Source organism: Meleagris gallopavo, chromosome 6, assembly GCF_905368555.1.
Source record: "Meleagris gallopavo chromosome 6, MGAL_WU_HG_1.1, whole genome shotgun sequence".
Lineage (NCBI taxonomy): Eukaryota > Metazoa > Chordata > Aves > Galliformes > Phasianidae > Meleagris > Meleagris gallopavo.
This window is the reverse complement of record NC_139409.1, coordinates 45,942,474-45,956,874: the sequence shown is the minus strand read 5'-3', so window position 1 is coordinate 45,956,874 and position 14,401 is coordinate 45,942,474. Positions and strand designations below refer to the sequence as shown.

At 46.8% G+C, this 14,401-nt stretch overlaps 1 protein-coding gene and 1 long non-coding RNA gene across 3 annotated transcripts in view; both read right to left on the bottom strand.

Annotated features, from left to right (window-relative positions):
• The window catches only part of AOAH (acyloxyacyl hydrolase), a 67,652-nt gene extending 65,643 nt beyond the window's left edge, over window positions 1-2,009 (bottom strand). The window contains exons 1-2 of one of the 2 annotated variants that reach the window (XM_010713032.4): window positions 1,790-2,009; window positions 1,405-1,559 (exon numbers count right to left, since the gene is read on the bottom strand). In XM_010713032.4, coding sequence (XP_010711334.1) covers window positions 1,405-1,559; window positions 1,790-1,938 — 304 coding nt within the window. In that variant the 5' untranslated portion in view covers window positions 1,939-2,009. Of the gene's footprint in view, window positions 1-1,404; window positions 1,560-1,768 lie in introns of both variants that reach the window. The other variant, XM_010713031.4, reaches the window with a different exon arrangement.
• A 5,238-nt stretch (window positions 2,010-7,247) lies between these two features.
• On the bottom strand, window positions 7,248-12,888 carry LOC146544163 (uncharacterized). The gene is made up of 2 exons (XR_014884010.1): window positions 12,474-12,888; window positions 7,248-9,826 (listed from the first exon to the last, which is right to left on the bottom strand). It is a non-coding gene; the product is annotated as an uncharacterized LOC146544163 (long non-coding RNA).
• Between the last annotated feature and the right edge of the window lie 1,513 nt (window positions 12,889-14,401).

Genomic DNA, 14,401 nt, shown 5'->3' with positions numbered 1-14,401 from the left:
TTTCATTCAAAGCACAGCATTATGAAGTACCACTTCCCTCTCGTTGCCTGCCCCAGCAGTTATCCTGATGGTCATTTCTGCTTTTTGCCATTGCTTTCATTTTCCATCTGGTGACCAAGCGCTGACTCAAGCAGCCTCTGCACCGTGACTTGGCTCACTTCCTCACCACTGAAATCTGCACTTTAAATGACATGGTTGTGTGTCAAAATCCTGTTTCAATCAAGCTTAGAGTTGTTACATCTAACTGTCCTAATTGACACAAAGAAAATACTTCTGGTTGAAGTATTGGTTGAAATATTGCCATCTAAGGCAACACAGTTTCTGTTTACAGCACTAACATGGCTCAAAAGCTAAAAGAAGATGAAGTAGAATATTGAATCATAAAGTTAAATGGTGGATACGCTCTGTACGTTTGTGCACATAACAAATGCAAGGCAGCACATCCCTTCGGGAACTGAGAATCACACCTACAGCATTTCTGATACACAGATACCCACACTTGTGCTGACATTGGTATGACCAGCTTTGCTTTGGGAATACATTTGGCAAAAGCACTGAGAATGCACGATGTCCTAACTGCTTGTAACACTACCTACAATAGAGTGAGTTGCCAAAACTGTAGTGGCTGGACCAGCCTCTGAGCAGCCTGATCTAGCTGTAGATGTCCCTGTTAATTGCAGGGGATTTGGACTAAATGACCTTTAAAGATCCCTTCCATCTCAGACAGTTCTATGATTCTATGAAAATGCACCCCACTGTTCCACCTGGGAGTACATGGGAAGTCCAGCTGCACACCCTCACCAGAAGAGAAGCACCCTGTCAGGTGGCTACCAGCAAGGCCATGGCTGGAGATGGGATCACCTCAGTGCCCCTTTGCAGGCACACACCACATGTTGCCCCATGGCCCAGCTCAGGGACCAGCCATACTGCCAGTTCCCTGGAAAACTTCATTAGCAGCAGGTGAGCACTTTTGGCAGCTACCACTCAGGCCTTGCTCCATAGCCAAGAGGGCCAGCTATCCTTAATAGTATTTCCTAGGACTGGGAATAACCAAGCAGACTCTACATGAGCTGGGGGAAAGCACATCCTTCCACTAGCAGTACTGAGAACTGCTTCCCAGCTCCCTGGGAACACCAAAGCCAGATCATTCAGCGTTCCTCTCAGCAGAGCAAAAAACATGAACTTTGGGAAGCAGTCACTCAAAAACAAAATCATAAAGTAGTTCCAGGCCCCATGCTGGCCTTGCAACATTCCGAATGATTATTTCACCAACAACTCTGAGTGTTGTTTTGCAGTAGAGCCGCAGGAGCAGATAACGGAGTGATTTACGATGTGCGCAGCAGTTCCCTGCTCACCGGTGCAGTAACAAAAGAACAACCAGCAGGACAGACAGCCTGTACGTACCGACACAGGTCTGTCCCTGGGACAGCCCGGAGGGGAGCGCAGCGGGTGGTGGGAGCTCTGCAGCGGGCAGCGGAGAGCAGGAGATAGCCCTCAGCAGGAATGGCAGCCAGAGGATGCAGAACCAGTTCGGAAATATCTGCCTAGAGGCTCTCATCCTAAGGAAAGCAACAAAAAAAACAACAATCAGAAAAGCAGAGCGCAAGCAGGCCTGCATTCCTCTAATGCACAGAGAGCATCCTGCATCCTCATTGCTCCTCTGTGGGTAAGAGCTGGTGCACGGCTGCTCCAAGGAGCATCCGTGCTCACCCCATGACCCTGGTTAGATGCTGACCGCAGCCCCCAGCTCCCCCCGTGCCCCACTGACCCCGTTGCAGCTGTTCCCGACCTACTGGCCTGGTGGGACCAGGAGGGTGCTGTGAGCAGCTCTGCACGGCGCGCCCGCAGCGAGTGACTAACGACCTTAAACCACAGTAGCTGCCGGAGCCACTCAGCGTTAATAACGCAAGACACTCCCCTGAGCAACTCGTGTTGCATAAAGAAAAAGCCGACACAACCCTTCCCCCCAGCCTTCCTCCGCTCAGATAAATGAAAAAGAAAAGAAGATCTCCTTCTGTTTCTTTAGAGCAGGGTTTCCATTTGGGCGGATGGGATAAAAATAAAATAGGGAAAAAAAAGAAGAAAGAGGCTGCAGGCGGAGGAGACTGAGTCAGGGGATGGGCAGGCAGCTGCCGGTGGATGGGAACAGTGGAAGCCGAGTGAGTGGCACCTCTGGAGTGGGCGCAGCTGCCTCAGCGTGCATCCCTGACCTCGCCAGGGATGGGGACACCCTGACCACTCCCACAGCTAAAGGCTTCCCCACTCCATTTGGGTTGCTGCAGGGAAGCTGCTGCCAGCTGCTCCCTGTCCCAGATGATCATGGTCTCCCAGATGTGGAAAGGCTTCACTCAGACGTGCTGAGATGCTGTGAGGAACCTTTGTCGTCCAGCATCCCAGTGTGCTTCTTGTGTGTAATTAAAGCAGGATCATAAATGGTACTGTGAAGGAAATATAGACAATATAAATCAGTGTTTTCTTGACTTTAAAATCAATAATTCCCCATCAAACCCTCAGCTATTCCTGCGGATCAGCGCGACCCTACTGGGATCACGTCAGCTCCAGTATTTAACATATTTATTTTGCAAACTGCTTCTTACAGCTTCCCCTCTGTGGGAATCCCACCTATTTGGTCTTGGGAGTGGGTCCTTGAAAGTCTGCCTCAGCTCTGGGAAGCAGAATTTGTCTCATCATCCATGGTTTTGTAATCTAGTGGCTCCGGAAAATAAAAAGACTATTAAAAGCTTCATTGTGAATGCATATTGTGGTACATATTTATTCTTTATTCCAATCCACTTGCAAATGCATGTTTTTCCTCTTCAAGGCAAACAAACAAACAAACAAACAAAACTTTAAGTAGGGGTAATAGCTGTTGCCTGAGCTTTACAGTTCCTGCTTATCATTCCTCATATAGATAGCACTGTTCAGAGCGGCTCTCTCTTTCTGCTATTTTTAATAGCAGATAAACAAAAATCATAGTGCAAAGTATCTTATCCATATGCCAGCCCTGCTGAAATCTGCAGGATGTTTTTCTTAACGCTGTAGAAACTTGCTATAAAAAGTTGCTGTGCTACGGTGACTGCAGATCCATTAAACCCTCTTTAACATACATATCAGTTGGTTCCTGATGACACTTTGAAGTCCTTTAAAACTGTGCATATTGAGTGCTTGCTGCAAAAACAGAGTGCTAATGATAGGCAAGGAGAAAATCTTCCTAGCACTGAGGTCTGGAGAATGGTTTCCAATTTATCTCTGTAGCAAAACACGAATCTATACAACAGAGCTTAGAAAGCATATAGATATCTCCAAGGCTGCTCCCTGGTGAGGTGAGCTGCAGAGCACACAGCTCTATTCCGTCATCAGTAGGATTACTGTCTTGCATTTGAGGCTGGAAAGAGCAGTGAGATAACCTGGAATCGCATGTAACTGCATTTCATGAGATCTTGCGCATTCATGAAGCTCTTTAACCAAATAAAGAAAACCCAAAGCCTTTAGAACACGCAATCTGGTCGGACAAAGAAGGGATCTACATGTACAGATTTAGAGGCCAGCTGGCAAGGTGCCCCCCTGCTGATGCTGAGTTTTAATTCCTCCCACTCAAATCACATAGCTGGTTCTGCCTTTTGCCAAGTTGGTTTTATATGGCTTTCAAGTCCCAAAGACAGTGAGGCCTAATAGTGCCTGGGTAGAGCAGTGAAGGAACATGTGGTGATGTATCTTCTTAATAAACACGTGAATGATGTTAATGGGAGGTGAAAAATAAAAACAAGCATTAGATCTATCCCAAAGAAAAGGATTTGATCATAAACACTTCCATTTTGCCAGGAAAGGTATATCTGGGACATACCTGCTGCTTGCCAAAAGCAGCCTGGGGTGTCCTCTGCCTTGAGCAGTATGGCAGATCATTCTGTACTTATGAGCATCCTTGTGTCCCCTCGTCGGCACCAGACCCAAAAGGATGCAGGGCAGTCACAGGGCTCCTGATCTGGTCCCAGGCTGGCTGGCCATGGCTGCTAAGGCCTAGAGGCTCACAGAGCCTGACGTCCACATGTAGACCTGCAGAGAGTGCAGTGCATGGGGCATGGCCCTTAAGAGAGGGCTTCAGCTGCCACCAGCTGCCAGACCGCAGGCAGGCCCACAAGGACCAATGGACGACTACAGGCCCCACTTAGCACCTCCTGATTCATGGTCTCCAGTTGCACCCCCAAGCCTCTTGGAATAATGGACAGGGCTGAGAGAAACCTGCACGCACCAAAAAACCCAAAGCAGAACAGGTGGAGCAGAACAGAGCCCAGTCTGAATTTCCATAAGTGCAGAGGACAAGGCGGCCATGCATGTGTGCAGTCTGTGAACAAATGTGATCCCTGGAGCAGGCCCCGAGATCAGGAGTTTGGTTGCTGGGATCTGAAGGACCCATAAGTATCCTTCATTGCTTGTACTTCAATATTAGTTCCTAACAACTAATGGAAAACAGCTTGGGTGGTGGTGACAAATGAGCTTGGGGATGGGTAAGGTTTCAGCCTCCATTCCTGATAGAGGTGCAATGAAACAGAGTTAGGCTTCTGATCTGTACGAGGGCTTAGGCAGCACTGCCAGCACTGCCAGCACTCCCAAAGGAAACAGTCACCCTTTCCCCAAAGGGGATGCTTTCTGTGATTGCTACTAAAAGTGTGAAATGAGATGCAAGGATGGAGTTATTCTCAGTGTTGCTTTTGGTAATGGGTCCCTTAGGACCTGTTTATGTACATGGCTGACACACTAAAAAAAAACCATGAAAAGAAAAGGGGTTGTAAAATACTCACTTGAGGCCCTGAAACAGGAGAAATAAACACCAGTATATCATCTATCAGGAGCAGGGAGTGACTGGCTGAAGAAGGGAGACACTCCCTCGGAATATGAAATGATCACCTTACGAAAGGAAATCACAGTCAGCACTGGGTATTTATCTATCCTGTTCTGTCCAAGTCACTGCACATGTTATTTCCCTTCCCTTCCCTTCCCTTCCCTTCCTTTCCCTTCCCTTCCCTTCCCTTCCCTTCCCTTCCCTTCCCTTCCCTTCCCTTCCCTTCCCTTCCCTTCCCTTCCCTTCCCTTCCCTTCCCTTCCCTTCCCTTCCCTTCCCTTCCCTTCCCTTCCCTTCCCTTCCCTTCCCTTCCCTTCCCTTCCCTTCCCTTCCCTTCCTTCCTTCCTTCCCTTCCCTTCTTTCCTTCTCCTTCTTTCCTTTCCTTTCCTTTCCTTTCCTTTCCTTTCCTTTCCTTTCCTTTCCTTTCCTTTCCTTTCCTTTCCTTTTCCTTTCCTTTCCTTTCCTTTCCTTTCCTTTCCTTTCCTTTCCTTTCCTTTCCTTTCCTTTCCTTTCCTTTCCTTTCCTTTCCTTTCCTTTCCTTTCCTTTCCTTTTCCTTTCCTTTCCTTTCCTTTCCTTTCCTTTCCTTTCCTTTCCTTTCCTTTCCTTTCCTTTCCTTTCCTTTCCTTTCCTTTTTTACGCTATTTGGCTAGATTTCTTTTACATCTTTATTTTTAAGATACATGTATTTCTTTCTCTTTGTTACATTCATACACGTGGTTGTATGATGACTAAATATTGTTTTGGAAGGTCTTCTCTCTGTCTCCTCCATTTGACATGTTGTTCTGTTCTTAAGGGAATAGACGTATGCCTTAGATTTTTCTGGCTGGAGAGATAAAACCTGAAGGAAGAAGCCTATATTTCAAAGATCCTCTCAGTCGATTGTCTTCCTTTTATTTTCCAAATGTCACCCTTTGTGTCCCCTCACGATAAAGTTCCCACCGGCTCGTTGCGTTGATTATTTTGCCTTGCTGCTGTCAGGAATTCTGTGACTGTCATAATCAGCTTCATGCTTGGTGCATTATCACTGGCATGGACGAACATTTCCAAAGCCCCATGTGGATTTGCTACTGCACCACAACCAATTGAGTCATTCCCTATGCCCCAGTTTCTGCTTGAGATTGAAGTTATGCATCTATTTCAGAGTCTCCCTCAATCTCATTGTCATTCAAAGCTGCAGGGAAAGCATTTAAAGCAATATTTTCTACACTTCTATCTGGAAAATTGTTCTGAACTATTACCAAGCAGTGGCTGAGATGATTATCCTTTATTCTGCAACCTTTAATGAAATTAACTATCCCAGCTTGCAAGAGCTGTTGATATCTGTGCTTTTCGAACAGCAAACCACTGACACTGCTTAATTCAGCTTTGGGTATAGTGAGGCGTGGGAAGAAGACTCCTAGCGTTTTTAGGTAGGGAACATGTAAAAAACACAGCTTTGTTATTGCTGTTGCATTTTGTAACTGGGTTGGTTTTAGTCCAGAAATACAAACCTGGCTGGTGTCTATTCACCGTGCACACGTCACTATAAATTCACAAGTAACCTTACCAGTGTTGATTTTGCCTTTTGAATTGTGTGGACACAATGTTAAACCTTTTCAGAGCTAAATAAGAACAAACTCTTGCCATCACTGGGACAAAAGAAACAAATCTGTTAAATAAGGAGAACAAAGTGCTGCTACTGAGAAAGCATTAATTAGGAAGGCTTATTAAGAGCACTCAGGTAATAGAGTAAGTAAGAACCAGATGTAAATACAAGGCAGGCAGCCTGGGACAGACTCAGCAGTGCCCTGCCACTTGGGTACTCATTTAAACCTAGAAGAAGTCAGAGCTGAGCATCACCAACTCAGCATGGTGATGTTTTTCTCCCATTATGGTGAGGCCATGAATAGCTCATCTCTTGCTCAGCAAACCAGCCCTCTGCATTGATCCCCACACAGCTCTTGCTGTTGTTTTGGGTTTTGTCAGAACATAACTACCCATTGGGCTCAGCATTTCATGCAAACCGAGGGCATGTTGGTGGGGAAAAGTTTTCCCAGATGCTGCCAGGTTAGGAGTGTTCACAGCAGGAGAGCACAGCATCAAAGGAAAAGGAAAATAAATGTTTGACGGCATTTGTTCCATTTGATCTTTCCTCTGATCACACAAACAGAAGAAACACAGCTTTACAGCCTCTTGATCTCAGCACAGAGCATGTGCCAAAAAAAGATAATTATTCCCAGTGTTTGGGTCTGGGGACAGCAGCAAACAGCATAGAAGGCATTTTTAGCACACACCAAAGTTCCCAAGATGATTTAAACATACTGCCGGAGGCTTGCATTGGGAATTCCGTGCTCAGAAATGGGGCCTATATGACTGAAATACTGCTAATGGCACTCCACAGTTCAATAACAGGGCTGAGTTTGAAAGATTCTTTTTTCTTTTCAAAGATACATCTCGCTGATTTGCTCCAATAATGAAAGACCTGCAGGTGAGTTGGACAGCTTCCATTAGCAAAATGGCCCTTCAGGGACAGCATCCATCATTCACAGATAAACACACCAAGGCAGCATGGCTGATTCTTCAAGTATTAATTAAGCAAGTGACTGGTTAGCCAGCCATGGACAGTTTTCCTGCTCAACAGGGACATCAGGATGCACAAAAGTGCTCGAAGCAATTGAAGGATTGCATGCCCACTGTCTCAGACAAATCAAAGGCTAAGTTACAGCCAAGTGAGGCTTGCACCCACTCCACTGTCACTCAGTGGTGTTAGAGAAACCAACCTCAGGTACTAGGTCATCCCTTCCATCTTGACCTATCACTGATAATTCAAGGAGGGCTTATTTGCACTTGTCTGTCTTTTCAATTGTGATAGATTTTATGCTGACATACTGTCTTGACACCAGTGGTTGAGTCTTGCATGTACACGAGAAGATGACATGGGCAGTTGGTTTCGATTATCATTGCTTGTAGCCACCTCTCCATAAAGCAGAAAATATGCCTCTCAAAAACAGCTCTGCATTAGGAAAAACTTTCTTCCTTCTTTCTGCTTCTTTATCCTGGCTGTAAATCTCCCAGATCTGTCTCTTCCTGAGCGAGGGAGAAAGCACCCCATTTGCTTCCCTCTCAAGCTCTCCCCCGCATTCAGGTTTCTCCACCTGGTCTCTAGCCCCTCTGCATGTGTCAAAGTCATTAAATCATCCATTAGGACTCCATCCTTTGTGTGCGGAGGGATGGCTAGCTTGGCTGCCTCCCTTGCTCATTATTGGCCTTCTGTGGTCCTTTCCAGCTGATTTAACCAGCTGGTGCAATGAGACATGAACAGCTCGCTATAATACATTTCCAATGTCTTTCTGCTCTCTCTCTGGATGCATAAAGAAGTACTATAGTATCTTGCTATGAGTTACTGAATCTTTTTTGAAACCTGATATATTCTCAATGCGAGGTTTATTAAATATGAGGTGTATAGGCATATGCATCAGCCAAGTCTAGCTGCCTAGACTGTTCAGATGAGAAGAGCAGACAAGCTTCTGCCTTGCAAATCAATTGTTCTGACACAATGGAAGAGAGAGGAAGGATCAGGGATGCCACCCAGGATGTTATAGCAGCATGACACAGAACTGGTATTTCCCTCCTCTTCCTGACTTAGAAAACGAACTAACATTAGAGTATTTGTGGATTTTGTCTCCTGGTTATTTGTTTGCTGTCATTCATCATTTAGACTCGGTGTTTATGTATATTGAAAATAACAGACATAAATTAACAACAAGCCTTCAGGGTGTAAATAGCCTCCTCCCCCTCACTGGAGTCATTTCTCACAGTGTTCATACTCGAGCACATGTCTGGTAGTGTGCCCCAGAGATCAGCACAGTGGGAACTGCATGCTGCCACCCAGGGACCCTCGCTGCCCAAAAGAGAAGGACCCTCTCCATTGCTTTTGCAGGCCTGGTTCAGCATGACTCAAAAAGTGGCTCTTCAGCCTTGCAAAAAGGCAGCAGACAAACCTCCCAGCAGCAGGTCTGCCACTCCTCGCTAAGTTCCTACCACATAAAGCCAAGGAGGAAAACAAGAGATCAGGATCCGTTCAGGAGCTCTGGAAAGCTGTGGTCCCTGAATTGAACACAAGGCAGCAGCCGCTTCTAGCAGTCCCAAGTAACGTGAGGCAGCATTTCCTGGGAAGCAGAAATCCCGATGGTGATGCAGCTGAGAATGCTCAAATTTGTTCCATCTCTATTTTCAGTATATGAGTGCGCTGCTCCCTGTGCAGCATGGTGCTGGAAGTGCCCAGCAAGGAGTCTGAATAATCCTGCCTCTGAGTGATATTGCAGCAGTGGTCTTTGTGGAAGACCAGAGAAGATAACGTGTGAGATAGATAAGGAATTTCATTTTATGTTTGAAGCTGGGCAGGCAGGAGACAAACGTTTCTTTTGGCTTAGGTGCAGAAAAGCAGGTACGGTGTACAGGTTTCCCATCACTACAGGGTCACCAAAAGGGGTACGCATGGCAGCCTGAATATGCAGTTATTTGTGCTGTTATCCAGTGACCTGGGTATCTGAGTCTCACTATGTTCTTCTCCCCAGGCCTTCCTCTTCCTGTCCTCTGCTGGGTGCAGAACTTGGTACTTCCAGGGAGCTACCGTTCTAGTGCAGTTTGCCATGGAGGCAGAGCCAAATTCTTGCCATGAGGGTCTTCCAGAAAGAAGACCTGTTGCCCCAAAGTCCGATGTGGGAACCACAGAGAAAGCTAGTTAGGAAATGGTAGCCAACCCATGTTGCAAGTTCCTGGGCTCTAAGTGATGAGCAAGTGTGAAGAGGTAGGACAGCTGCAGACAGCCCCATTCCTGCCCCCGAAGTGACCACCTCGGTTTGGGCATCACTGCATCTGGTTCTCTGATTCCCTATTGACAGCTGGGTTTTGGCAAATGCTCAGCACTGACCTTCTGAAAATCACATCCCAGCGCAACTCTTCAGGATGAGCAACCTGAACCCAGGAGCATCGCTGTGGCAAAAACTGCAAACAGAGATTAGGAACTATTGAATGTCAAACAGACGAAGGAAAGTGACTCAATTTTTTTTAAGGTACAGAAATTAAGCATTCCTTTTCTCTGAAGCTGATGTCATTTCCAGCCCTTCAAAACTTGAGAACGCTTGCCCTCAATCTATTTGGTGCATCACACTATTTTAGGCAACAATTTGTGACGAAAAATTCATAATTCATCCATCTACATCATTTCTTCGCTTTGATCCTACATTCAGCAGTTTCTTTAGATGACTAGCAAAAATAACTGCAGTCAATGCAGATGAAGGTGAGCTGTAACCTTCATCCCAAACTCCCTGTCTATATTTATCAGGCTCAGCAGAGCAGTGACCTAGTCCCACTCCTGCTGAGCGTGCCTGCTGCTCTAAGGGCTCCAGGAAAGCTTACTTGATGGTGGAAGAGTTGGTACCCGAGTGAAAATGAATCATTCCCGTCCTCTTAGCAAGATAAATCAGCTCATCCCCCAAGATAGGTGAAGTGCTGGTTTAGATTTGTTGTAGGAAATCTTCCAGCAAATCTTCCAGTTCTATCTGCCCCAAATAGTCTGACAAGCTTTACAGTGTTGAAGTGCTGGGACCCAAGACCTTAGCCACTAAAATGTGTGTGGATACGTTCCCTTCCCACCTTTGGACATTGCTCCCCTTGATGACCATCTGGAGCCAATGTCTCAGAGCTTCACTTCTCATCCTGGACCCTGGCTCTCTCCAAAGGTGTTCTTGGACAGAAAACAGTACCTCCAAGGGAAGTCACTTCGTTATATTTCAACTAATGGTACATTTTCCCTGCACGCACACTGGGTGTATCCTGGGAGGAAAGACTCCCAACTGGAAAGGTAATTTTTCTGTCACATTTACAGGCAAAGAAAAGTGTGGCAGCGGGCTTTTCCCCCTTTACTGAAGGGGAATTATCTGTTAGTTTGCCTGTTTCCGTTAACTAACTCCAGGGTTTTCATGGTTTGTGCCATTTCCACACTTTCCAAAAAGTGCAATATATTGGCTGTGCCGGGAGAAAGCCAGCATGGGTTTCCCACTGCTGCACCCCTCTGCTGGGGGTGTGGAAAGTGGTGTGCTTTGCCAGAATCAGATGACATCCTGCAGGATCGGGCCCTGGAGTGCACATAAATCAGTTACAGGTTCTTGAATTAGGAGAATTAATTAAGAAGGCCTTCCCATCCCCAGGGGGTAGAGACCACAATGAGTTCAGCAGGAGACACCATTAATCCTGCATTTGTCCCAGAGCCATTCTTTGTGCTCATGGGGAATGGCCAGGACAGAACAAACCTGCCTCTTCCCTTGGGTGCAGGGAGTGGTGCGCACAGGGCATCACCCTTCCCAGTGCCTCCCCACTTCCCAGGGTCCTCCCTATGAGCAGTTCAGCTCCCTTCGATCTGGTCCTGCTCACCTGTATGATGTCCCTCGAACCTACACCTGCCTTTAAGGGATGAATATTTATTATCTTCATTGCAACAGCACAACCAAATCCCCTCTTCTTTAATAGCACAGTTCCTTCCCTCGAGATAAGCGCGCTTATCTCCCCAAAAGATTAGCTTCTGTTTTTCATTCCAGAACATTTCAGGACTAAGTTGCAGGCTGGTTCAAATCCCCATCATGTCAGGATGCAAGAGAACATTCAGCATCCTCGCCCCAAGTGCCCAAATAACTCCTGTGCCAAACCGCAGCCAGTGCTGTGCTACTGGTTGGAGGCAGAGGCTGCTGCTGTAGGGGTACAGCACGGTGCTGGAGTGAGCTGGGGCACTTCTCTCAACATTTGTCACTGGTGATGTGCTGCAATAAGGCACAGTGTGTGACAACTGATGGGATTTATCCTGGACATGAGCAGCGGGGTGCTCTTGCAGTTAGTGGTATCCTACACTGTACCAAAAGAAGGGTGGCCAGCAGGGAGAGGGAGGGGATTGTCCTTCTCTGCTCTGCCCTTGTTAAAGCCCCATCCCCAGTACAGGAAGAGTGTGGAGCTGTTGGAGTGGCTGTAGAGAAGGGCCCCAAAGGTGATCAGAGGGATGGAGCACCTCTCCTACGAGGAAAGGCTGAGTGAGTTGGGCTTCTTTAGCCTGGGAAAGGGAAGGCTCCGGGGAGATCTCACTGTGGCCTCATTGCCTTTCCTGTACTTGGAGGGAACTTATAAGCAGGAGCTTATAAGGGGGAGCAAACTTTTACATGGTCTGGTAGAGTCAAGACAAGGGGAGATGGCTATAGACTTTTAGAGTGGAGATTTAGGTTAGATGTTAGGTGCAAATTCTTTACTCAGAGGGTGGTGATTCTGATTCTGTGACCTTCGTGGTACCCGTCATTTGATTAGTTGTCCAAACACAGGGACCTGTCTTCAGAAGTCTCACTGAGAAGCCTCCTGAAGTATGGGAATTAAAAAGAGACTTGAGTATGGTCCAAATCAAACCATGCAATGAAGGCAGTCACTGCTTGCTGGTATATTTTTTCCCTCCATGAGCACAGCTTTGAATCATGGCTATGGCCACTCCTTTGTGTACTGCAAAACTGGCAGCACAGCAAGGGCAGGGGGAGGCTTGGATTACTTTCTTCATCAAATTGCTCTACCAGAAGAAATATTTGGGTGAAAATAATGCAACTCATTCCATGGCACTTACTGTGGATGGCTTTGCAGTGTGCTCCTTTTCCTCTCAGCATGAGGTGGGATGGTGTTCCTCATGCAATGCAGGTTTGGCTGTGCAGAGGCCAGCATTTCTGGTGGGGGAGGTACCAAGACTTCTGCAATTTGTCTTGTTTTCTGCAAAAAAAGAAAAGGAAATAAAAAAAGCAAAGCCCCACAGTTCTTTAATTTCTAACAGAAAGTGAAAAAATCCAAAAAAACTCATATTTTGTTTCAGTTATGTGACTCTTGGAACTAAAGGAAGCACTGAAACACTAGCACTTTGCCACAGAGAACCATGACCTCCAGCAGCCCAAAAGCAGCATGGGGAGCAAGTTCCAGCTTTACAATTTCACTTCCCAAAGCAACAGCACAGCCCCAGCCTCCCCTTGGCACAGCCCCACCAGCCTCCATCAGGGTGCCCCTGCCTCGGATTTTCTTCCATGCCCTCTCAGTGTTGTCAAGTTGTAAATGTGTTGGTTTGAGCCTGTTTTTGAGGGGATGGATGTGAGGATGTGAGAGGATCCTTCTGGGAGCTGCTACATTTGAGAAGAGATGGAAGGTTGGGAAAAAATTCATAAGGTGGCAGGAAGATGAGAGTGGAGGACTCTTGAAGGGTTTTCACTGAAGGAAAACATTTGGCTGCAAACAAAGCTTGGTGGGATGCTAGAGAAGCAATGAAAGGTCATTCCAATGCCTCAGTCTCAGCTTTGAGTGGAGTTTAAATCGCATGGGGAACCAGAGAAGCCTGAGAGTTGTGTTTTGATGTGGAAGTTGGCTTTGCTGGTCTGCATGTGGGCAATTTATGATGTAATTGTGGAGAGATGTAAGAAGTTACAGCACTGAGCCTGGGACAGAGGGGGAAATCCCAGAGCCTGGGGAGGGGTCCAAGGCTGACAGAGGACACTGTGAGTTGAACAATACTTCAGAAGGTGTAGCACAGTTGAACAAAAGCACAGCAGAAGTAATCCTACTGGTTCTGCTTGGATGTCATCCTGCTGGCAGAGGAACCCCTCACGTGTTTTGCAGAGTCACCCGGTTCTGTTGCCTTTTGGGGAGGGAGTGGGGAGCAAGGAACCAGCTCTTGGGCAAACCCTGGGGATGAGCTATCCTTGCCCTTCAAAGCTGCAGGCAGTCAGCAGCCTGCACAGCCTGCTGCTGCTCCCTCTGCAGCCACCAGTGCCCTTGGTGTCCTCATTTTAAGCATTTGCAGAAAATTTGGCTTTTGATGCCTGGCAGATTTTTGAAGTTACTTCTCCTGATTTGGTGTGACCTGCCGGTGGGGCATTGTAGGTCACCAAGTGTCCTCTCCTTGTGGGGAGGGAACGTCAAATCTGAGACTTTTCAAGGGAAACTGAGAGAATACGGACGTACTTTGGGAAACAAATGTTGCTTCTTATTAAGCAAAAGACAGGCAGCTTCCCTCCCCTTCATGACCAGCCGAAGGAGTCCCAGAACACAGCCAGACTATGCTGAACATCAGGCTGCAAACAAGATTAAAATTAGACTCACGAGGTTTCATCAAGGGAGAGTTTAACTGCGGCGCTCAATCAGGCTGCAGATCCTGCTAATGACAATTGAAATAAAGTCATTCGAGACACTTCTTACATGTCATGCTGCAGGAAGGAAAGTCTGCCCTTGCCTCTGTTTCTTGGCCGAGGCATCTTTGGTGTCTCATCACATTGCTGCCCGGTGGCAGAACCAAGACTGGCATCCCATTGGGAAAAGCATCAGTGGGTCCCCAGGTTTTGTGACTGCCCCATGGGTCAGGTCTCATAGGAAATAACTGATAACAAGTGGTAAAAAGAATGGGAGAGCATTTGGGTGAGACTTCCAACATGAGGAGACTTTTTTGGCTGTTGCAAGATCACATAAAGCCAAAAAAGCTATAGATCCCTATACAACAACTTGAGTGGGATATCTGAG